The 23,887-nt window shown below is 43.2% G+C and overlaps 1 protein-coding gene and 1 pseudogene across 2 annotated transcripts in view; one reads left to right on the top strand and one right to left on the bottom strand.

Annotated features, from left to right (window-relative positions):
- PLD5 (phospholipase D family member 5) overlaps positions 1–23,887 on the top strand; it is a gene marked incomplete at both ends in the record, with an annotated part of 318,682 nt that overhangs the window by 238,348 nt on the left and 56,447 nt on the right. Inside the window, one exon of the mRNA XM_080698695.1 lies at positions 7,065–7,192. Within this exon, the coding sequence (XP_080554821.1) occupies positions 7,065–7,192 (128 nt within the window). The remainder of the gene's footprint in view (positions 1–7,064; positions 7,193–23,887) is intronic.
- LOC308265549 (heterogeneous nuclear ribonucleoprotein A1-like) lies at positions 3,578–5,555 on the bottom strand (annotated as a pseudogene). The gene is made up of 2 exons: positions 5,436–5,555; positions 3,578–4,674 (listed from the first exon to the last, which is right to left on the bottom strand). The product of its transcript is annotated as a heterogeneous nuclear ribonucleoprotein A1-like (transcript).

The following is a 23,887-nucleotide window of genomic DNA, read 5'->3' on the forward strand; positions in this document are numbered from 1 at the left end:
TGGCCCAACTGGAGCTGATCAGAAGTCACTGGGTGTGTAGAAAGCAACTCCCCAGGGCCCTGTGATCTGCCATTGGTGGCCAGGTGTTGGGCCTGAGCAGGGTGTGTACTCATGGGGGTTGTGGGGGCCTGAGAGGAACTGTCCATCCTCCAAGAAGAAGTGCCAGAAAAAATACCAGAGACTCATATCATATGAGCATGATGTTACTTACACTAAGGGCTTTATAGCTATCGTTGTATATTAGAAATTCAAATTGAAGTGAAGATCTGATTTTGTTTTCCAAATCTGGCAATCCTCCCGAGGCAAGAGCACAGGTGAGCCAAGGGGAAGAGGGGCTTTGGCCCAGGCAGGGGCCCAGGAGCTCAAGACACTTACAACATGGCCAGTCCAGGGCTGCGAGGTTTCTCTGTGCCCACACACTGTTGGATGTGCTCAGGCCCACAGTCCTGGCCAACATGCTGCAGCTGGGAACTGCGGGAGAGCCCTTTGGCGGAAGCTCAACTGCACTCCGTGCAGGAGGAATGGAATGCTTACAGGAACCTCCTCATCACAGAGCAGGAACTGAAGGCGATTTGAACTGAGAGGCAATGATTGCTAAGTAGGACATGAAACCTTATTCTTTCCCCTCCCAACTGCACAAAGTATTTTTCTCTACCCATTTTTATAAGGTCTCCTTACTTTGATGCAAGATATGTGAACTCATAGAATTTAGTGCCATATTTACCCACCTCCCTTGTTTTCTTTGATCGTGGTGGGGGGGGGCATTCTACCTCCAAGATACACCCCCATCCTTTTTTTTTTTTTTTTTTTGAAACTCTGGGTTGCCAAGAATCTTGCTAAGTTGCTGAAACTGGCCTTGAACTTGTGATCCTCCTGTCTCAGCCTCCCAAGTACTGGAATGACAGAGTTGTGACACCCCATCCAGCATTACTTTGATCATTTTAGAGGAAAAGATAAAGTTGAGAGAAATGAGCTTGAGAGAATCCCTCTGAGCAGCACCTAACTGGGAAGAGAACTGCACATGTTTTCTCTTTTCTGGTTAGAATTGGAAAGAGTGGCATCTGTTCGCTGCTTATTTATGTGAAAGAAGTCATAACAGCCTTTCAGTATCCTGTGTCCTTTTTCATTTTGAGTTGGAGTAGAAAGCTGTCAGCTTGAAAGTTCAGTCAGTTAAGCCAGATTCTTTCTTGGTGATTTTTAAGCCCAGAGGCTATTTCACAACTGGGATTTCAGTTTTTAAATGAAGGGATGGAGAATGGATGCATTTTGCAGCTGAGGAAGGAATGGCCGCTAGAATGCCTGTGGGTGCCTTCACAGGCCTTCCCTGCTCACCAGAGGTGCACCCATAGCTTTAGAAGCAGGTGAAGTTTCGCCAGAGTGCTTTTGTGATAGTACAGCTTATGAAAATTCTGTTCAGAAACTCTGTTTTGTTGTAGAACAAAATATTTCCCAGGGTGCAAACCTCCCTTTGAATCTCTTAATAGTATTTAAATTTTATTGACTTCTAAGGATAAGACTTAGAGATTGTTTTTCCCAAAAGCAAAAGTAATCCCTTCTGGAAATTGGGCAGAAATGACTCATATTCTTGGCTAATTAGGCAAACTTTGATGTAAAAAAAGTTACATAAAAGTACAAGTGAGAAACTTGTGAAAATAAAGAATTCAGTGACTTTTTCAGGACAAGCCTGGGAGCTGTTGGCTTAGATCGGCTCCAGTGCATTTCTTTTGACCCACTGTATTAGTCCGATCTGGCTGCTCTAACCAACTACCATAGACTGGTATACAAGAGAAGGTGGCTCTCATACAACAGAAGTTCCAGAAGCTGAGGAGTCAAAGGTCAAGCACCAGCGGGGTCCCTGGCACGCCACCGCGCCCAGCTTCAACAGATGTTTATTGATGCACCTGGGTATGGCTAACTCAAACCCCGTTGTTACCTTCATGAAGCTATCTACTATCTGTAATCCCCCAAGGAAGGCAAACTAGAGGGAAGTGCTTTTGAGAGAGTGGAGACCTGCTTGGTCAGTCCTCAGTGCTCCCGTGGCAAACGTGTCTACAGCTTGCAGCAGTTCTGCCCGATGGCTCCGCCCTTATTGCACCCCCATTTTGCAGGGAAGCAGCCTGGGTCCCAGGAAGCTAAGTGACTTCTCAGTGCTCTCAGCCTCTAAGTGGTAGAAGCCGGATTCGAGTCAGGAGGTCTGACGTCAGCCCCAGTGTGCACCAGGAGCTAACCAGAGACGTCTTCCACAGAACCTTCCCTCCACATCTCTTCTCACTCCCTCCTGCCTTGTATGTTCTTCCCTCCTGGCCCCTGTTGGGTTTATTGCTAGAACTGGGGACTGAGAAAGAGCAAAGTAGGGGAGGAAAGGAAACCAGGTGCGGTGGTGCACAACTGTAATTCCAATACTTGGACGGCTGAGACACAAGAACCCAGGTTTGAGGCTAGCCTCAGCAATGTAGTGAGACCCTCAGCCACTTAGTGAGGCCCTGGTTCTTAAATTAAAATAGTCTATTAGCTTTTCTTTTAATATAAACATGAGAAAGAAAAACCGCATAAGTTTTAGCATTCTTTTCAAAATACATTGCAATCAGTACTTGGATCTCCAAGTTCTGAACTCCATAAACAATTTTTGAGGTGTTTTAGATTATGAATATATTAAACATTAGACTGTAATGTTTCACATGCCATTATTTATCATTTGCGTCTCTGTCCTTTAAAAATAATGAAGCCCGCTGCACTCAGTATAATGTGAAGCACTGCTATATTGAGAGAAAGATTTCCTGGTCCAGGAGTGCAAGAGTCCTAGGATGTATTGCAAAGGCAATACAAGCAGACTTCACATAGCTGAGGACTCCAATCATTTTGATACTGAAATGTAGATTAGGCGGCATTGTTGCCAGTCTCCTAAAATTATTTATTCCGTGCCCTTTAAAGCCTGAAATAAGGGTCCCTAAGGTTCATGTACATTCACTCTTAAATGGTATGACTGAAATGGACACCTATATGGCACCTACAGCCAGCTTAACATGTAGGATTAAAAAAGAACTTTCATATCACCTGCTGTTATTGGGGCCTAATTCCTTCTCATTTATTACATGTGAATTAATACTGCTCTTATAATCTTCCTTTACCAAATCTAGAGAAAAGAAATTTAGGTGATAACAGCAGAAAGAGCATAGCCCTACCAAAACAAAAAAAAAAAAAAAAAAAAAAAAAAAAACCTTATGGAGTCCTTTTTTTTTAAAGACATATTTATTCAGCATCATGATCAGACTATTACATTTAGCAATCAACAGCACAGATACAAAAATAAAAGTCTACATTAAAACCCTCTTGTTGGAGTGCTTTACACTTTCCATAGAACAGAAACTAAAATAATCTGTTATCCGATTAGTCAAAAATACAGTCCTCGAGTTTTTTTGCCCATACACGTGAGTATTGTCTAAACCATGTCTTCTTTGTCGCAGCTAGGCCCTGCCACCACTGTGCTTGGCTGAGTTCACACATCTGTTGTAACCTGTAGCTTCCCTGTCACTTCTCTGGCTCTCCTCTCCTGCTAAGCTTTGTTTCCTGGCAGTAATTAAAACCTTCTGCCACAGCCATAGCTACTGCTGCTGCTGGAACCACCATAGCCACCTTGGTTTCGTGGTTTGGCAAAATATTGGCCTCCACCACCATAGGGGCCTGAGCTTCTGCCTCCACAGTTTCCTCCCTTCATGGGTCCAAAATTTGAAGATTGATTGTTATAATTGCCAAAATCATTGTAGCTTCCGCCACCTCCAAATTGCTTCCACTACCACCGCCAAAGCCGCCTCCGCCTCCTCCGTTGTTATAGCTGTCATAGCTGCCACGCCCGCCACAGCCACTGCCCTGGTTTCCATAACCCTGACCACCACTTCCATAGCCTCTGCTTCCTCCAGAATAACCAGGGCCGCCTCCTCCATAACCACCATCATTACCGAAACCACTGTAGAAATCCCCGCTGCCACCACCACCATGGCTGCCACCAAAGCCATCACTATCACTGAAGTTTCCTCCACTACCAAAATTGTCATTGCCACCAAAACCACCTCCACGACCACCACCAAAGTTTCCAGAACCACTTGGACCTCTTTGACTGGAAGAAGCACCAGCCATCTCTTGCTTTGACAGGCTTTCCTCACTTCACAGTTGTGGCCATTCACAGTATGGTATTTCTGAATGACAATCTTATCCACGGAATCATGGTCATCAAAAGTTAGAAAAGCCAAGCCCCTCTTTTTTCCACTGTCTCGGTCAGTCATTATCTCAGTCACTTCAATTTTTCCATACTGTTCAAAATAATCTCCTAAGTGATGTTCTTCAGTGTCTTCCTTGAGGCCACTATGAAGATCTTGTTCACAGTCAAGTGGGCCCCTGGTCTTTGAGAATCTTCCCTTGAAACCGCTCTCGTCGGCCCCACAACTCTTCCATCTACTTCATGCAGTCTGGCACTCGTGGCTGCATCCACCTCCTCCACAGCAGCGTAAGTGACAAACCCAAAGCCCCTGGAGCGCTTGGTGTTTGGGTCTCATCACCACAGTCCGTGAGTGCTCCCCATTGCTCAGAATGGCTTCTCAGACTCCCATCAGTTGTTTCAAAGCTCAGCCCTCTGATGACGAGCTTCTGCAGCTGTTCGGGCTCTTTAGAAGACTCTGACTTAGACAACACAGCAACGGGAAGAGAAACTTTTAACGATGCTTCCTCGGTGACGTTCCACAGGCAGAAAGGCTATGGAGCCCTGTTTTGAAAAAATAAAATAAGACATGGAGACTTAAGCTGGGTCTGGCAGCGCACACTTGTAATCCAAGCATTCGGGAGGCTCAGACAGGAGGATCAGGGTTCACAGACAGCCTCAGCTACTACTTAGTGAGGCCCTTTGCAACTCAGTGAGACCCTGTTTCAAAATAAAGAATAATGCCGGGCGTGGTGGTGCACGCTTGTAATCCCCGTGCTTGGAAGGCAGAGACAGGAGGATCGCGCGGGTTCGAAGCCAGCCGCGCGCGCTTGCTTAGGAGACCCTGTTTCCAAATAAAAATGTAAAAATAGGTCTGGGAGTGTAGCCTGGAGGTAGAAGGGCTTCCAGGAACCCCAGTACCACCAAAAACAAACAAACAAACAAACAAACAAACAAAAATAAAGAATAAAAAATAGGGCTGAAGGTGTAGCTCAGAGGTAGAATGCCCCTGAGTGCCATCCCTAGTACCATAAAAAAAAGAAAGAGGAAATAGAAATGGAGGCTTAAACTCAGAGGTAGAATGCCCTGGGTTCAATTCCCAGTGCCAAAATAAATACATAATTATAAAATAAAGTGGGTCTGGGCATATAGCTCAGAGGTTGAATTTCCCTGGGTTTAATCCCTAATATCACAAAAATAAAATAAAATACTAGAGGAGAAATCAGGGGATGCTAGAAACTACCCTTGGGAGTCCAGACCTCCAGACGAAAGCCACAGTGTCAAAGGTGACTGTAAAAACAGTTTTCAGGATCTGTGAGTAGATGTCCGTGGCCCTGGGTGGAACTGCAAAGCCTTTCTCCATCTCTCCTTCCCTCAGCCTTTAGTTGGGATGTCTTGACACAGCACTGAGGACTCTCTTTTTTGATCTCTCACATCCTTGGTGCCTCCCTTCCATCTGAAAAGCAGGAACAGAGAAGATCCTGATGATTCTGAAGATTCCCATGCCACAATCTAAATGTTTGTATCCATTCAGACCTTGTATGTTGAAAATGTATTTGTTGAAATCCCTGAGGTGGTCGTGTTAGAAGGTGGGGCCACAGGGGAGTGCTTAGGTTATAAGAGTGGAACCCTCAAGAATAAGATTAGCACCCTTCTAAGAAGAGACCCAAAACGGGCCTGGTGGCTCACACCTGTAATGCTAGTGCTGGAGAGGCTGAGACAGGAGAATCACACGTTTGAGGCCAGCTTCAGCAACTTAGTGAGACTCTATTTAAAAATGAAAAAATAGTCGGGCGTGGTGGCACACTCTTGTAATCCCCGCACTTAGGAGGCAGAGACAGGAGGATAGCGCAGGTTTGAAGCCAGCCTCGCTGGCTTAAGAGACCCTGTTTCCAAATAAAATATAAAATACATCTGGGAGTGTAGCCCGGAGGTGGAGGGGTCCATCCCCAGTACCACCAAAAACTAAAATAGAATAAAATAGGACTGGAATATAAGTCATAGGTAGAATGTGCCTGCGTTCAATTTCCAGTACCAAAAAAATAATAATAATAAAAAGGAGGAGACCCAAGAACAGCCCCTCTCCCTTCCCCAACATGAGGACCCAGGGAGAAGGCACCATCTCTGAATCAGAAGTGGGTTCTCACCAGGCAGCCAATCTGCCGGTGCCTGGAGGTTGGACTTCCCAGCTGTGAGAAATGCAGGTCCATTGATTACAATCTGCCAGGTTATCAAGGTGGGGTATGGAGGGAAACACCCCACGTGCTGTGTACATGTACAAACACGTCACTTTGAATCTCACTATGAGGTATAACTGCAATGTACCAGTAAAAATACATTAAAAAGAACTGTCAAATAAAGAGAGGCCTAGAAGAGACCAAATGCATATTAAATAGTAAAGGTGGAATCAAAGTAAAGGCAAGTGACAGGGAAAAGGGTGAAATCATGTATAGAAAGCATAAAGAAAGACAGTTTATTATTCAAGACAATTGTAATGCTGAACAAGACTGTTCTTTTTACTGATTGAAAAAAATTGTTTTAAAATTATTCCAGAAGGAATAGGAAAAAGAGTCTGGCCACTTACCTCATCATCGGCAAGGTATTAGAACAGGATTTTCATACAGATCTAGGCAACCCAAGAAGCCATGGTCCTGACACTGTACAAAGCTTCGTCCACATATATAGGGAAAATCTGATTTCTTTTAGCTCTTTTATGTCTTCTTTTGGAGAAAATGAAACATCTTGAGAACCTTCTCTGCCTTCCCCCAAACTCACCTGTAATACAGGGAGGGCCGTGATTAGTGCTGCTGGGAGGAGACTGGTTGGCAGGACCCTGAAGCAGAGGTTGACTGGGATCTCCTTAAACTCCTAGGAGCCGAGGTGACCTACATGAACATGACTGCCTACAACAAGGGCCGGCTACAGTCCTCCTTCTGGATCGTGGACAAGCAGCACGTTTACATCGGCAGCGCCGGTTTGGATTGGCGATCTCTGGGACAGGTAATCTTTCCAAATTATCAACACTCAAAGGTCCGTTGACATTAAGACATAAACCTCAGAAAAGCACTTGGCCACCCCTAGAGTGGTTGAGGGAACTAAAATTACAGCATTTTGTATTTTTACCTTTTGCAGTGCTGGGAATGGAATCCAGGGCTTCATGCAGGCAGAGTAAATACTACACCGTTAAACTACAGCTCCTGTCCCTGGCATTTATTATTCTCACCTGGATAGTTTTTTAAAGGTTCATCATTGTTGAATGTGAAATGATAAACTTTTCCTTGTCAAAATCATTGCACCAAGAAAAAAAGAATAACAATGATTTTATAATTCAGGTGCTAATTTCTCTTGGATTCTTTAGAACAGGTTAATGTGTTACTTATATTACCCAAACCTAAATCTTCAGGACAATATCACACAATCCATGAGATATGGAAAAACATAGGAGTCTAGCATATGGTAGTATCTTTTAGGAGAATACTCACTTGAATTATTCCTTTAATAAATCTGTGTGTGTATAAGTGTGTGTGTGTGTGTGTGTATGTGTGTGTGTGTGTGTGTGTGTTACTGAAAATTGAACCCAGAAGCATTCTACCACTGAGATACACCCTGACTCTTTATTTTTTTACTTTGAAACAGGGTCTTGCTAAATTGCCATGTGCTGGCTTCAAACCTCAATCCTTCTGTTTCAGCCTCACAAGTACTGAGATTAAGGTGTATACCACCTGCCTGGCTCCTTTAATAAATCTTAAGATGAAAATGTTACCATCTTATCTTTTGCAAGTGATTAATTTAAAATATTTTAAAATACATTTGACAGTCTTGTAGTTTTTTTAGTTTTTTTTGTTTTTGTTTTTTGTTTTTTGTTTTTTGGTGGCACTGGGGTTCCTGGAAACCCTTCTACCTCCAGGCTACACTCCCAGACCTATTTTATATTTTTATTTGGAAACAGGGTCTCTTAAGCCAGAGAGGCTGGCTTCGAACCTGCGCGATCCTCCTGTCTCTACCTCCCAAACGCGGGGATTACAAGCGTGTGCCACCATACCCGGCTAGTCTTACTGTTTTTATACATTTATTCTTGCTAGACACTATCCATAGAGGATTATGAAGTCACCATCTTTCCCTTGGTCAATCCGTGGCAGGAAGTGCCACATCTCTGTGTGCTTAAAAAGCCTGGCCAGTCAGCCTTGCACACTCAGAGCACTGCACATCCCACCTCAGCTGAACCTATAAGGGCACCGGACTCACCAAGTGAGTTACACCGCACTCCACTCAATCTCCTATGGGAATGAAAGCACTGAGGTGCAGGTAGGTTTCTGACCATGATCTCCAGAGAAAGATGACATTACATTAGATAAGTCTGAGAAGGATCACATGACATTTGTACCACTGACTTTGCATATTTCATCAAATCATCAGAGCTCTTTCCTCCTTCTTAAACTGCTGCCTTCTGCCCTTACTCTGCCTATTTTTCCTCCATGGTGATGCAGGTAAAAGGGCTCAGGGGTCACCGGGTGTGGTGGCTCACACTTGTAATCCCCGAGTTTGGGAGGCGGAGACAGGAGGATCGCGCTGGTTCGGAGCCAGCCGCGCTGGCTTAAGAGACCCTGTTTCCAAAAATAAAAAATACGTCTGGGAGTGTAGCCCAGAGGTAGAAGGGCTTCCAGGAACCCCAGTACCACCAAAAAATAAAAAATAAAAAAATAAAAATTATAAATAAAATTAAAAATAAAAATTTAAAAAGGGCTCAAGGGTAAAATAAATCAGCAGAAGGCAAAACTATATGCCAACAATTCATTTTCTTCTACACAGAAGAGATGTAGATCAGAAGGAAAAGTTACCCAAGGTGGTTTTTTCAAGTTTTGAATTTAAAGGATGAAGTAATCCAAGGCTTAAAGATTGTCATTTCTAGTAATATGGTGTCCTATTCCAGCATAGAAGGGGAGCCAATGAGAGAAAATTCCATGAAGATACCATTATAGATTGAGAAAGCATTGTTTTATATCTGCTCAAGAAATTAAAGGGTGCTATCTACATTAAAAACATGACCCTGAACAAAATAAAATTGGCAATTATGGTAACCATTACTAACACATATTAAATGTCATGTACTATTTGCTTTCAATCTCCTAGTGATCCTATGAGGTAAATACTACTATTGTCTTCATTTTGTAAGATAAGTAGACTTGAGCCCAGAATTGAGCATCCATGCTGAATTTCTAAGCCTGCTCTTCCAATAATCATTCTGATGAAAACTACAAACTTTGATTCTTTGTGTTTGAAGTCTGATGGCATTTCAAACACACATATAAAAATAAAAGTATTCATTGTAACAACATTGGCTTACTTCAGAAACAAGAAATAAGGATAATTCTATAAAGGCTCTTTAATTTAGAAATTAAATTTAAAAATTTAATTTTTTACTTAGGAAAAACTTATCTAACTTATGAAAATATCTCAGTTCATCTTTTACTTTTTTTCTGTACTTGCAAAGAGCTAATTAGTAAACATCTTCTGCCTGGTAACTTTCAGTTGAATCTTCTAAACTTGGTTCCAAAACAGTACTGAGTATGTAACAGGCAATTTTTACTGCTCAGTGATTTTTAACTTCAGCATTCATCGTTACTGTTTGTTAATTTTTAGAAAATGCACCTCATCAACAATTTTATTTGTAATTAACTGTCATTAATTGAGAGGGTCTAAGGTTTTAGAGTTCACTTGAATAGAGTTTGAATGATTTAGTAAGTTTAGTGATTTTTCCCCCAAATTTTAGAACAAGTCATCTTTATTTCCTATCATTCCCTTCCATAGATAAGTAGATAAGGTAGATATGTAGGTAAGTAGGTAGGTAGTTAGGTAGGTAGGTAGGTAGGTAGACAGACAGACAGACACATGCATATATACACGTACAGATACTGTTTTCTCTGCCTGAAGATTATTACTTTGTCTTTGATTTTAGTTGTTTTGTATCAAAGTAACTTGGGCCTTGAAATGGCCCCTCTGTACCTATACAGTCACTTGAGTATTATTTCGTGTTGAAATTGATCATCACTGTAAAAAGTGAAAATTTCCCCACCTTACACATAGAAAATTCAGAGTAAGAGTAACTGGCAATTATTTTCTATTAATCAAATGGAGAATCAAAGCCATTGTATGGCAGTTCCTCGCTCACACATTACCAAGCAGTAGCTAGTTTCCCTCCACATTATAGACAAGATCAGTGTCCCCGAGTCAGAGGAAGTAGGGAAATACCATAACACATTTCTCTATTTCACAACCACCTCAGCAACTTCCTAAGGACCTAGCAGCCCCTTGCTAGTCATTTGATGTCATTTGCAGAAAGGACTGAGGACTTGCAATCTCTCCCTCATGTCCCTGGAGCTGGTCCCTGTGGATGTGTCTAGAAGAGCGGTCACTCTGACCTAGTCATGTGACTGATTTGTTCTCAGCTTCTAAGCCAGCCAATGAGGAGAATATTTCAGCTTGAACATACCAACAAAGCTGTATTTTCAGAAACCTAAACTCGGTTAACATGATATATCTTAACTATGGAATGAATGTAATACTGGGACTAAAAAAAATAAAGTTGTCTTACAACCCACCTCAGGAGAAGCCAGGTGAAGAGCCCACCTCAGCAGCTCATCTGCAGACACTGCCCTTGGCATAGCTGCAGAAAAGGCAGCAGTCTTGAATAAAAGGTAGACCTTGGTGGGGAATATCTAAGCCGCGAGTAACTCCAAGCCACCTGGTACTTCCCGTACGGACCCCCTCATGTGTTATGCATGTGTGTGAGTTGGGTCATACTGGGGGTTGAATCCAGGGGCATTCTACCTCTGGACTACACCCCCAGCCCTTTTTATTTTTTTATTTTGAAACAGGGCCTCACTACATTGCTAAAGGTAACCTTGAACTTGTGACCTTCCTGTCTCAGCCTCCCAGGTACTGGGATGACAGACATGCACCGCCACACCCTGCCTTCATGGTATTTTGAGGTGCTCGGAAACTCACAGATGCACATTGTGGGGGAAGCCCATGGTGGTGTTCCCTCTTCCCACAGGTCTCCCTGTGGCCAGGAATTCTAAGGGAGCCCTGACCCATCCACTGGAGGTGAAGAACGCAGGTGCAAACACAGGCCCCTCCTAGTCTTTGAAATTCACCCCAGAGATTAAGGCAGTTTGAGAACTCCTAGTACTGAGTGAGAGGAGATGCCATTCTATGCGACCATGTCGTCCCTACATGAAACAGGGAAGAAGCAAATAAGAGAAAGGTGGATTAATCGGTTGTCTTGTTATTATTTTTTAAGGAAAGGATCAAGGAATCCCAGTATTAGGTATAATTATAGTACACTGATAAAAATTTTTAAATAAGTAAAAATATAAAATTTATATCAAAACATCAGAGCAAGATTATGAAAGAAAATTATTTTACTAAAATGTTATTTATTTATTTATTTATTTATTATTTATTTATTTGGTGGTACTGGGGATGGAACCCTTCTACCTCCGGGCTACACTCCCAGACTTATTTTCTATTTTATTTGGAAACAGGGTCTCTTAAGCCAGCGAGGCTGGCTTCGAACCCGCACGATCCTCCTGTCTCCACCTCCCAAGCGCAGGGATTACAAGTGTGCACCACCACACGCGGCCTAAAATGTAATTTATTTTTAAAAATCAGTGATAGCCAATTAAGAGCAAAAGGCCTAGTGCTAAAGCATCAGAGTCTGAATTCTAGCTGTGCCGCCTCCTGCAAGGTGACCTCAGGTGGCTGCAGGCTGTGGGTTGGGGCTCTGTTTTTATATATGGCCTGGCTATTGTCCACTTCTATATTCAGTCTCTGGAGGTAACAGGGTCTTTCTCTTAAGCGCCCCTCCCAAGCTGGGTGTGGCGACGCAGGCCTGTAGTCCCGGCTGAGGATGGCAAGGTGGAGGCAGGAGGATGGCAAGTTAGAGGCCAGCCTGGGCCACTTAGTGATGTTGGACACGCACGTGCAAGTGAGTGAGCAAAACCACACACTCAGTGGCTCAGCAGGCGAAACTGCTCCACCTCTGCAGAAGGTGCACGACCAACAAAAATTCTGGTGAGCGAGCTCACTGAGCAGGCCGCCAGCCCGGGTCCTGCTCCCGACAGGATCCTGCCCTGGCCTTGGTTAGTGAGGGCTTGGGTTCAACTCCTCGGCTGGCCATTTTCTAAGACAGACAGGAATTCTGAAATAAAGACTGTAGCAAAGAAACAAAGTTTAAAGTACAGTTGTTACAGTTACTGGCTTATTTCTAGGATAGGTGGGAGTTTGGGGGGAAAATTTAAGGTTCTGGAAGACAGCTGGGCCTGATTGTGCATATTTGCAATCCCAGTACTTGAGAGGCTGAGACAGGAAGATTGCTGATTCAAGGACAGCCTCAGCAAATACTGAGACTCTCATCAACCAAGCAAGACCCTATTTCGTTTTTTGTTTGTTTGTTTGTTTGTTTTTGCAGTACTGGGCATAGAACCCAGGGGCATTCTACCTCCGAGCTACACCCCCAGCCCTATTTTTTATTCTTTATTTGGAAACAGGGTCTCACTGAGCTGCAAAGGGCCTCACAAGCCTCCTGTCTCAGCCTCCCAAATGCTGGGATTACAAGCGTGCACCACCACGCCCCACATGAGACCCTGTTTCTTTTTTTTTTTTGGTGGTACTGGGGGTGGAACCCAGATGCTTTCTACCTCTGGGCTATACTCCCAGACCTATTTTATATTTTAATTTAAAAACAGGGTCTCACTAAATTGCTGAGAGCCTCACTAAGTAGCTGAGGCTGGCTTCGAACCTGTGCGATCCTCCTGTCTCAGCCTCCCAAGCGCAGGGATTACAAGTATGCGCCACCATGCCCGGCTGAGACCCTGTTTCAAAATAGGTTTTGAATAAGTTCAATCCCCAGTACCAATATATATATTCTGGGAGACACTGGTCAACCAAATTTATATATGAACTAAAATGTCTGCTGACTAACAGAAAAGTTTTATACTTTTTACAGATTTTCCCCTTTTATTCATACTTTTCATTATTTTCTTCAGATTCTGTAAGCTTTAATCGACTTTCTTGTTCCTCAGTGCCTAAGAAGAGATTATTTTGACAGGTTACTGGAGTTTGCTTAGTAAGCACAGTTTCCATTAGTCTGAATTGAGCCCCTCATTGAAGGAATGACTCAGCACCCAACTCTAGTCATTTTTTTTTAAACAATAATTAATGAAGTGGGTATTGACACCATTGTTCCTTTCCATTTTCCAAACCAGTGCTCCATGAGGCCCATAAAGGGACCTGTCATTTCCTGAGTTTTCAGCTGTCTCATTTGCTAAGGTGATTAATCCCTGTAAAGCTTTAGGAATCGTTCCATCGGGGGCTGTGTTACTGGAGATGAAAGTACAATACTGAATACCAAACATAACACAGGCTCCCTCCCCCTTTATGGAACCCAGGGGCATTCTACCTCTGAGACATATCCCCAGGCCGTTGTTTTTTTTTGTTTTTGTTTTTGTTTTCATTTTGAAACAGGATCTCACTGAGTTGCAAAGGACCTCACCACAGAGCTGAGGCTATCCACAAACCTTGATCCCCCTGTCTCAGCCTCCCAAATGCTAGGATTACAAGCGTGCACCATCACACCCAGCTGAGACTCCCCATTATTAAGCCAAAATCATGTCTAAGGCTGACTTTTCCAAGTCATTCTACCAGTGGCGTCTTGTTGCTCTATTATACCTTATACTTTTAACTGCATCCTGAGTATAATTTACAGACCTTCATTGGTTGTAATAGTTTCAATTAATGCACTCTACATTTTCATTAACTGTTGACCACCAAAATAACACAGATTCATATCCTACAGCACTCTGGTTTCAGCCTTAAGTTAATTTGGCAGTCTGCAGGGAAGAGGTAATATTAGAGGCAGCAGTTACCAGGGCTGGTGTGGTGGGTTGGACATACTAAAGGATGAGACACCTTTAGTATGTCCAGAGGGTCTCAGCCATAGACATTTGCTCCTACCCATACACTCTGGCTGCAACTACTGGCTCAGCATTTATGGTCATTCATTGTTAAGACAGTAGTATCATATTGTAAATGATTACATTGTACAGTTACACTCTAATTGTCAACAATTATTTATTTATTTGTTTGTTTGTTTGTTTGTTTATTTTGTGTGGTACTGGGGGTGGAACTCAGGGTTTTTTTTTTACCTCCGGGCTATACTCCCAGACCTATTTTCTATTTTATTTGGAAACAGGGTCTCACTAAGTTGCTGAGAGCCTCACTAAGTAGCTGAGGCTGGCTTCGAACCTGTGCGATCCTCCTGTCTCAGCCTCCCAAGTGCTGGGATTACAAGAGTGTACCACCACGCCCAGCTGTAGTTGTCAACAGTTAGACTGGGGACTGCTCAATGAAAGTGTGGCTTTTGTCTGAGGGGCTTCAAGGATCGTGCTACCTACCCCAGGTTTGAATTCCCCCCTGTTGTCTACCATGTATCCTCCCTGCCAGGACATGGCCCCACCCAGGATATCCCGTGACTTGTTCCAGACAAAACTATGTACCCACTGCTGACAATTGCCTCTGTTTCTCAAGATTCCCAAATGACAGTACCTGGCAAGGGTAAAAGTAATCAGAGGACCAGAGGCTTGAGTGATATTTATGGCAAATGAACAGAAAATAAAAGTTCACTTTGCCCTTTGCTTGAGATTTGTTGATGGTCAGGCTGGCTTGGTTTCTCCCACATCTGGGCCTAACTGGAACCTCTCTAGCTAGTCGTCACAGTCTAGCCTTGCTCTGCACTTTGTACAGCCATCCTCATAGTCAGGAGGATTTTCTAGTATTTGCAAAAACAATTTCCTATGGACTATGTATTTCCCCTTGTTATTAATTAGGTCTTTTTGTGCCCAAATCTTTCCAAAAGTGTGTGCCACCCCAAGTACATATTTTGGATCTGCATAGGTTGTTCCCTCCCATCCCTTTAAGAATTTTAAGGTTTTGTTTAAAGGGAACAATTCACAATTCTGAGTGGATTAATTATTAGGCAATCTCCCAGATTGTAGCACATTTAATTTTTCTCCATGGAGCCGGGCGTGGTGGCGCACGCTTGTAATCCCAGCTCTTGGGAGGCTGAGGCAGGAGGATCGCACAGGTTCGAAGCCAGCCTCAGCTACTTAGTGAGGCTCTCAGCAACTTAGTGAGACCCTGTTTCCAAATAAAATAGAAAGTAGGTCTGGGAATATAGCCTGGAGGTAGAAAACCCCTGGGTTCCACCCCAGTACCACACACAAAAAAGTAGTAGTAGTAGTAGTAGTAGTAGTAGTAGTAATCATTAATAATAAATAGGGCTGGGGGTGTAGCTCAGAGGTAGAATGCCCCTGCGTTTCATCTCTAGTACCACACACACAAAAAAATTATCCATGAAGAATGTCCATGGGCTTTTAACTTGAATTACTCTAATCATCCTTCTCTCCCTTCCTGAGAACAGGATTCCTGTGGTTGACATTAATTCCATCTATGTGAAGACCTGGGGCTATAAAAACTGACTCAATGTGACGACCAATCCATGGGGGTCCTCTAGAAGGGGCTTCAGTTATTTCTTTAATTCTCTCACCTCTGAACCAGTGACAGGTGCATTTACAAATCCTATTCCATCTCCACTAAAAGGCATCTTTCTCAGGGGTATAATTCTTGGAGAGAGGCTTATGGTGAGGGGAAGGGAAAGTTCTGAATATCCCTGTTACATTGTTCCAATTGTTTTCTTTTTAACCTTCCTTACCAAAAATATCTTTATATTTTCTTTATATTTCTTTTTTCTAAGTACTAGTTCCTTTCTGTCTTAGTTCCTTCCTTAAATCTGTTTAAAACAATCCCACAAAATATCTGAACCTAGATACAATTGCCTTTTTACAACACTATACTTAATGATTTTGATAGTTTCTTCATCAAAGCATTGCATAATTTTGTATATAAAATTACATGTTGATTGGAGCCCCAACTTTTAGCGAACTTTGTTGCCTTTAATAATACCAACAATTTAGAAGCATGTTTAAGACTCAAATGTTAAGCCGGGCATGGTGGCGTACGCTTGTAATCCCAGCATTCGGGAGGCTGAGACCCGAGGATCGTGGTTCGCAGACAGCCTCAGCTACTTAGTGAGGCCCTCTGCAACTCAGTGAGACCCGGTTTCAAAGTAAAGAATAAAAAATAGGGCAGGGGGTGTAGCTTGGAGATAGAATGCCCCTGGATTCTATCCCCAAACCCCCCCAAAAAAAAGACTCAAATGTTACTGAGATCTTCAGAGTCCAAGAGCATTTTAAAGCATTAATTACAATTTGTATTTATACAGTTTAATTTAACAATTAAATTATAGACCATCCCTGAAAATCAAGATATCAGATAAACATCATTAGCGTCTAAAAACAGTTTTCTGCCATAGAAGAACTCCAAAAGCAATGAACATTTGAAAGCATCCTACAGAGGCAAACATAATCCTGATTGACTACCTAGGATAAAGGTGCATGTTAATACGTTAAGGACATTTCTACTTTAATCTCATGAATAAATCTTTGTGTACTCATTGTCAGATTGAAGTCACATGAACTAAAAGGAGCCCTGAAAGCCTCTAATCAAGAACAACAATATATGTGCAAAAGGGTAAATTTAGAAAAACCATGAGCTCAAAAAAAAATTTTCTGATGGCCATAATTATACTCCAGGATTAAAGGTGGTACTGCCTGAAGCCTTTAGACAGCTCCTCCTGACACACAGGTTTCTTTGGAGAGACACACACACAGAACCCACTGCCCGAAGGGGGCTGAAGACCACAGTCCTTTCCTCCAACCAAGTGCATAGTATTTTCTTCCTGACTGACAAGACTTTTTTTTTTTTTTTTTGGAAGCCCTTCTACCTCCGGGCTACACTCCCAGACCTACTTTTATACTTTGTTATTTGGAAACAGGGTCTTTTAAGCCAGCGCAGCTGGCTTCAAGCCTTTGCGATCCTCCTGTCTCTGCCTCCCAAGCGCAGGGATTACAAGCGTACGCCACCATGCCCGGCATTGACTAACAAGCCTTTGTCACTCACAAACTCAATCAGTAATTGACATACCCAATCCTCACCCGACCCAAACTTCAGCCAAAAGACAACTGATCTTGATCTGGGACTAGATGAAACAACAATATTTAATAATTTTCTGCTGCTTTTTGTCCTTGGTTTGAGAGTTTTCTCCCCAATATTTGTAACATTAGGCCTAAGGGGAACATTAGGCCTAAGTAGCCGAGGCTGTCCGCAAACTGCGATCCTCCTATCTCAGCCTCCTGAATGCTGGGATTTAGGGGGAAAAATGCACTTTATGCTTGTTTTTCTTAATACTTTTCTTTCTAAAGTAGAGTTTTTGTTCCTCATCTTGGCTCCCCTGGTTGTGTTTCCTCGTCAGAGGCTCAAACCCTCTCCCACTTTGCCTGGAAGTTTCTTGCGCTTCAACTCAAATCATTTCCTCTATCTCCACCCAGCCCCTCATGGGAACTGCAGATCTGGAGTCTGCACTTGCTTGCTTGACATATTGAGACATTTCTCTCTGTCTCTCCCTTTCTCTCTGTCTCTCTGTCTCTCTGTCTCTCTCTCCCTCTCTCTCTCTCTCTCTCTCTCTCTCTCTCTCTCACTCTCTCTCTCTCTCTCTCTCTCTCTCACACACACACACACACACACACACACACCAACAACAACAACCACCTTCAAGATACCCCAACCACCAAGGCGTTACTCATTTCTCTCTGTAGTGTTTGTAATTTTGCCTGTGCATGAGGTTACCTGGCCATCGCAGTGCTTGCTAAGGCCCTGGTACTGGAGACTGAACCCAGGAGCTATACCCCCAGCCCTGTTTTTAATCTTTATTTTGAAACAGGGTCTCACTAAGTTGCAGAGAACCTCACTAAGTAGCTGAGGCTGTCTGTGAACCCAGATCCTCCTGTCTCAGCCTCCCAAGTACTGGAATTACAAGAGTGCACCACCACACTCGGCTGCTGGCTGAATTTTGATTTCAAGTTCATTGTTGGCCTGGGAGAAACAGTTCTTCCCCATCCAGAGGCCGCTGCAAAGTAGTAATGGGACCCATCTCCTTATGGAGAGGGGTCCTTGAAACTCGATGGGAACTCACCAATCCCAGAGTCACCTTCAAATTGTTGGGCATGCAAAAGCAAGTGTGCAATCAAAACAAGACACTCAAGATTCGCTCAGCAGCACAGAACTGCTTTACTTCTGCAGAAGAGTGTGCAGCCAACAAAAAGTCTGGTAAGCAAGCACACCGAGCCAGCAGGCCACTTGGGTTTTTATCCCTGATATGATCCTGCTCCTTGCCCTGATTGGTGAGGGCTTGGGTTCAATGCTGTGTAATTGGCTGTTTTCTAAGACAGACAGGCATTCTTAAACAAAGTTTAGCAAAGAAACAATGTTTAAAATACAACTCTGCAATTATTTATTTCTAGAACAGGTGGAAGTTTTGAAACAGAGTTTAAGATCCTGGAAAATTCCCATCAAAGGTTATGAAAGACCCCCACAGAGGGGAGACCCTCAAGCCTTGGGATTAGCGACGCCAAGTACCCAAGAGAGACTTATCCTTGATGCAATCAGCAAAAGGTTTATTAAGGAGCCAGTGCGCACTGGGGTCGTCTCATGACTCACGCAGGAGCTGAGATCGACCCCGAGCGCTAGGGGCCGGGATTATTTAAAGGGAAAAAATGCAAGCTGGGGAGGGGATTGGGCCAGATTACATACGTCAAAGGAAAATTACAAAACCATTTGAAAAGCACATTCTGGGGTCAAACGTTGGACAAGATGCTAGGTGTGTCCATCTTGTAGTCAGCAGATTTCTGGAACAAGGCGGGCTGACCTGGGGGTCACACTGACCTGGGGGGTCACACATTTTTTATCACTGTACCCTTAATCATGATGTTTCCTAAGCTTGTACTTTTCAAACTGCAGCAGAAATATGTCCTAAGCTTGCACTTTTAACCCGTAGCAGAAAGATTTCTCAAATCTGCACTTTAACAGGAATGAGGAACTATTTGCTATGCATTTGGCTAGTTGCTAGGGGCTTTATGATTTTTCATTAGGGTCTTACAGTTATAGGAGCTAAAATGCCTTCTGTCTAGCCACCTGTTTGACACAAAAAACTTTATACTTCTTACAGTGAGACCCTATCTCAAAAGAAAATTAAAAACTTAAAAGGCACTGGGGGTACAGTTCAGTGGTAGAGCACCCCTGGATTCAATCCCTAGTACCAAGAAAAAAAATACCACAAAACCCCTACCACTCACTTCCTGCCTCCCCACAGGCTGGTTTTTATGAAATTCTATCACCTACTTAAGTGCCTGGCACATACTAAACATGTTAAAAATATTATTGATGAGCACATGAATTAACGGACTAGAATGTGTTCATTAGGTAAGTCTTAGAGCTACATTGTATGAAAACTGGAATTAAAGATTGGCGATTGCAGGGAAAAGAATTTGCACCAATGCAATCCAGAGTTTCCTGACCCTGATATTATTTGGCCTGTTCCCTTTCCTGAAGCTCCTTTTCCCCTCTCACCTTCCACTAGCCCGCTGGTCGCCTTGTGATCATGAAGTCTTTTTCTTTCTTATTTTCTCTGTAGCTTCCACACATGAAAGAAAGTATTTGACCCTTGATTTTTTGAGACTGGCTGGTTGTACTTAGCATGATATTCTCTTGTTTCATCCATTTTCCTGCAAATAACCTAATTTTATTCTTCATGGCTGAGTAAAACTCCACTGTGTGTATAGGCCACATTTGTTTTTTATCCATTCATTTGTCGATCGGCATCTAGGTTGGTTCTTTTACAGTTGTAATGGTGCTGTGGGCTCTGTTTCCTCGATTCAAATAGATAAGTTGATATAATAGTTGAATTGGGAAATTAGCTCAGTTACAGCTTAAACAAATCTTTATTACAAAGTGAGTAGGAAATAGAGAAGAAAAGGAGCCAGGTGTGGTGGCTCACGTTTGTAATCCCAGCATTCGGGAGGCTGAAACAGGAGGATCACAGTTCGCAGACAGCTTCAGCTACTTAGTGAGGCCATCCTCAACTTAGTGAGACCTTGTTTCTTTTTTGGTGGTACTGGGGGTGGAACCCAAAGGCTTTCTACCTCCAGACTATACTCCCAGACCCACTTTTATATTTTATTTGGAAATAGGGTCTCACTAAGTTGCTAAGAGCCTCACTAAGTAGCTGAGACTGGCTTCAAACCTGTGCAGTCCTCCTGTCTCAGCCTCCCAAGCGTGGGGATTACAAGTGTGCGCCACCACGCCCGGCTGTGAGACCTTGTTTCAAAATAAAGAATAGAAAAAGGGCTGGGGGTGTAGCTCGGAGGTCAAATGCCCCTGGGTTCCATTCCCAGACCTGCAAACAAGAAGAAGAGGAGGAGGAGGAGGAGGAGGAGGAGGAGGAGGAGGAGGAGGAGGAGGAGGAGGAGGAGGAGGAGGAGTGTGCCTGGAAGACATACTGGAGAGCTTAAAAATGGAACTTTGCCTTCCCTCTCTGACCCTGGCCTCTAAATACAGCTTTCTATCCAGGCATGGCGGCACACGCTTGTAATCCCCATGCTTGGGAGGCGGAGACAAGAGTATCACACAGGTTCGAAGCCAGCCGCGCTGGCGTAAGAGACCCTGTTTCAAAAATATAAAATAGGTCTGGGAGTGTAGCCCAGAGGTAGAACGGCTTCCAGGAACCCCAGTACCACCAAATACATACATACATACATACATACATACATACATACATACATAAATACAACTTTCTAGCCGGGTATGGTGGCACACACTTGTAATCCCAGCTTTCAGAGGCTGAGACTGGAAGATCGCGGTTTGCGGACAGACTCAGCTATGTAGTGAGGCCCATCGCAACTCAGTGAGACCCTGTTTCAAAAATAATAAAAGACTAACAGATAGGGCTAGGGGTGTAGCTCAGAGGTACAATGCCCCTGGGGTCCATTCCCAGTACTGGAAAAAAAATAGTTTTCTTATTGATAAGTTCTCATTGACATTACCAAAATAATGGACTAGTAACTTATTTCTTAGCCAGGTATCACTGATGCCCTTTTGTCTTCAGACAGTATAATTACTAAGTGCTTGGGTTAATACTCTGTCTTTTTCTACATCTGTTTTTATCAGGCTGTATTGGTTGCCTATCAGTTATTGTTGCTGTGAGGTAGCACATGGAGTTTACATTTCACATACAAAGAAACAGAGGCACTAATTGCAACCGGTGCAGCTGCGTGATCTCTAAGAGCTGGGCATGAGGCTCTTGCTGCTTTTCTGGCTTTAAAATGTGCCAGTCAGAGTCACTGTGATCTTAGGGCTTTTAATTGCTTCTATAGATATTTTTAGGGGGGGCGGTACTGGGGATGGAACCCAGGGACACTCTACCTCTGAGCTACGCCCCCAGCTCTATTTTTTTATTCTTTATTTTGAAGCAAGGTCTCACTGAGTTGCAAAGGGCCTCACTAAGTAGCTGAAGTTGTCCACAAAATGCATCCTTCTATCTCAGCCTCTTGAATGCTGGGATTACCAGCGTATGCCACCACGCCTGGCTGCCTTCATGTACTTTTAAGGTTAAAGGCTTTAATTGCTTGGGTTAACATCAAGGCAAAGGGGATGGGAGGGAAGAGGGAGTTCTGAAGTGTAACAGGCAGAGCTGCATTTTTCCTGCCTGAGTGCCTACATAGCATCCAGGCTCTGGTTCCTTTTACATTTTTATTAGAAATCAATATTGGAGCAATTTTTCAGTAAATTGGCTATTGTGAATTGTGCTGCTTATGAACATGGACATGCACATATCACTCTAGCATTCTGACTTTAATTCTTTAAAAAGATACTGAGGAACTGGGCGTGGTGGCGCCCGCTTGTAATCCCAATGTTTGAGAGGCTGACACAGGATTGCAGGTTCGAGGCCAGCTTCAGCAAATTGTTGAGATTCTCAGCCACTTAGGGAGACTTAGGGGTATAGCTCAGAGGTAGAATATCCCGAATTCAGTCCCCAGGGCCAAAAAAACAAACCAACCAACTAAAAGCCAGTCCACATCAAGTTAGCAACATTTCTGACATTGAGAAAATGCTATTCATTGTGAAAACAATGCAGAAAAATCCCACTTTGAGCCATGAAGAGTGGATTTTGTTTTTCCTGTTTGTTTTTCCAGTGATACCAAGCTAAAATTCTAAGTGGTGAGGCTTGTTGAATAAGTACATACAGATGATATTTCCTTCAACAAAAGTTTATTAAAAATGTGGAAACTGCTGGGCAGTTGGCACATGCCTGTAACCCCATTACTTGGGAGGCTGAGATAGGAGAATCACAGGTTCAAGGCCAGCCTCAGCAACCTAGTGACACTTTCAGCAACCTAGTAAGACTTGTTTCAAAATTAAAAGTTTTTTAAAGGACTATAGACTATAGGTGTAACTTTGAGGTAGAACGGCCCTCGGTGTAATCCCCAATACAAAAAAAGAAAATGCTGTTGAAACTGTATGACTGAATTCCTTTGAGAGCAAAGCCAGACTTAGGGGATGCATTTATTTTAACGCCTATATTAACAGTTTTACTTGGGTGGATTTTATGGTCCCATTTTTCTTTCCTGGCTTCCATGTTTTAGTTGAATTAAGCTGGACTGCTTGTTCTTTACACCCATAAATCATCCCGCTCATTCCAAGCTCTACGGCTCCAGCACCTACCATCATAATTAGCTGTCACATCGGCCCTTTACTGTTGAATTCACCAATACCAATCCTGTCATATTCTTCAAAACCTTTGCTGAAGCTCTTATTCCTTCAGCAAAATGTAGAAAATTAGTTCCTTTGCCTTGCACTGTTCTAACATCTTTCTAAACTCCTACTCAAACTACTAAGTTCTCCCTGGGTTGTTTTTGTAAAAGTTGAATGTAGCATATTTGGACCTTAATAACTGCCTAAAATACTCCCCTGTTTCTGAATAGCCTATGGTGGTAAGTATGTTTGTTCTGGAGATGATGGGTCTGAACTTTATTTATTTATTTTTTATTGTATTCCCCTCATCCCCTCCCTCCCTCAACCCCCTCCACTATTCTACCGATCTCTCTCATTTATCTAAAATCCCCTTGCAGTCGGGCGTGGTGACATACACTTGCAATCCCAGTACTTGGGAGGCTGAGACAGGAGGATTGCAAGTTCGTGGCCAGTGTCAACAACTTTGTGATGCCCTCCACAGCTTAGTGAGATCTTGTTTCAAATTAAAATAAATGGGACTGGGGGTGTAGATCAGAGGTAGAATGCCCCTAGATCCAATCTCCGGGGTTCAATCCCAGGTCTTTTCTCTATACACACACTCAATTCTACTTTGTTACTTACAACAACTTCAGGTTAGAAGCTATGGTCCAGGGCAGCACAGGTGTAGATGGATTCAAAGAAGGCAAAGGTGACGCAGCACTCACTGCTTGTCTTTACGGCCTGCAGCCTGGCCCGTGGTGGAGGGGACATCCAGCCTCCGCCTGCCACAAAGATTCCTGAGCCATGGGCTCAGCTGTGCTGCTGTGAGGCTGAGGTGACCAAAAGGAACTTTGTTCAGCCTTATACTGTCAGATTCACCGAAGACAAGACCTCCCCTTAATGTGACTCCTCCCGCACCCTCAGCAACTTAACCGGACCCTGTTTCAAAATAAA

The sequence above is a fragment of the Muscardinus avellanarius genome (assembly GCF_963383645.1).
Source record: "Muscardinus avellanarius genome assembly, chromosome: 7".
NCBI classification, from domain to species: domain Eukaryota; kingdom Metazoa; phylum Chordata; class Mammalia; order Rodentia; family Gliridae; genus Muscardinus; species Muscardinus avellanarius.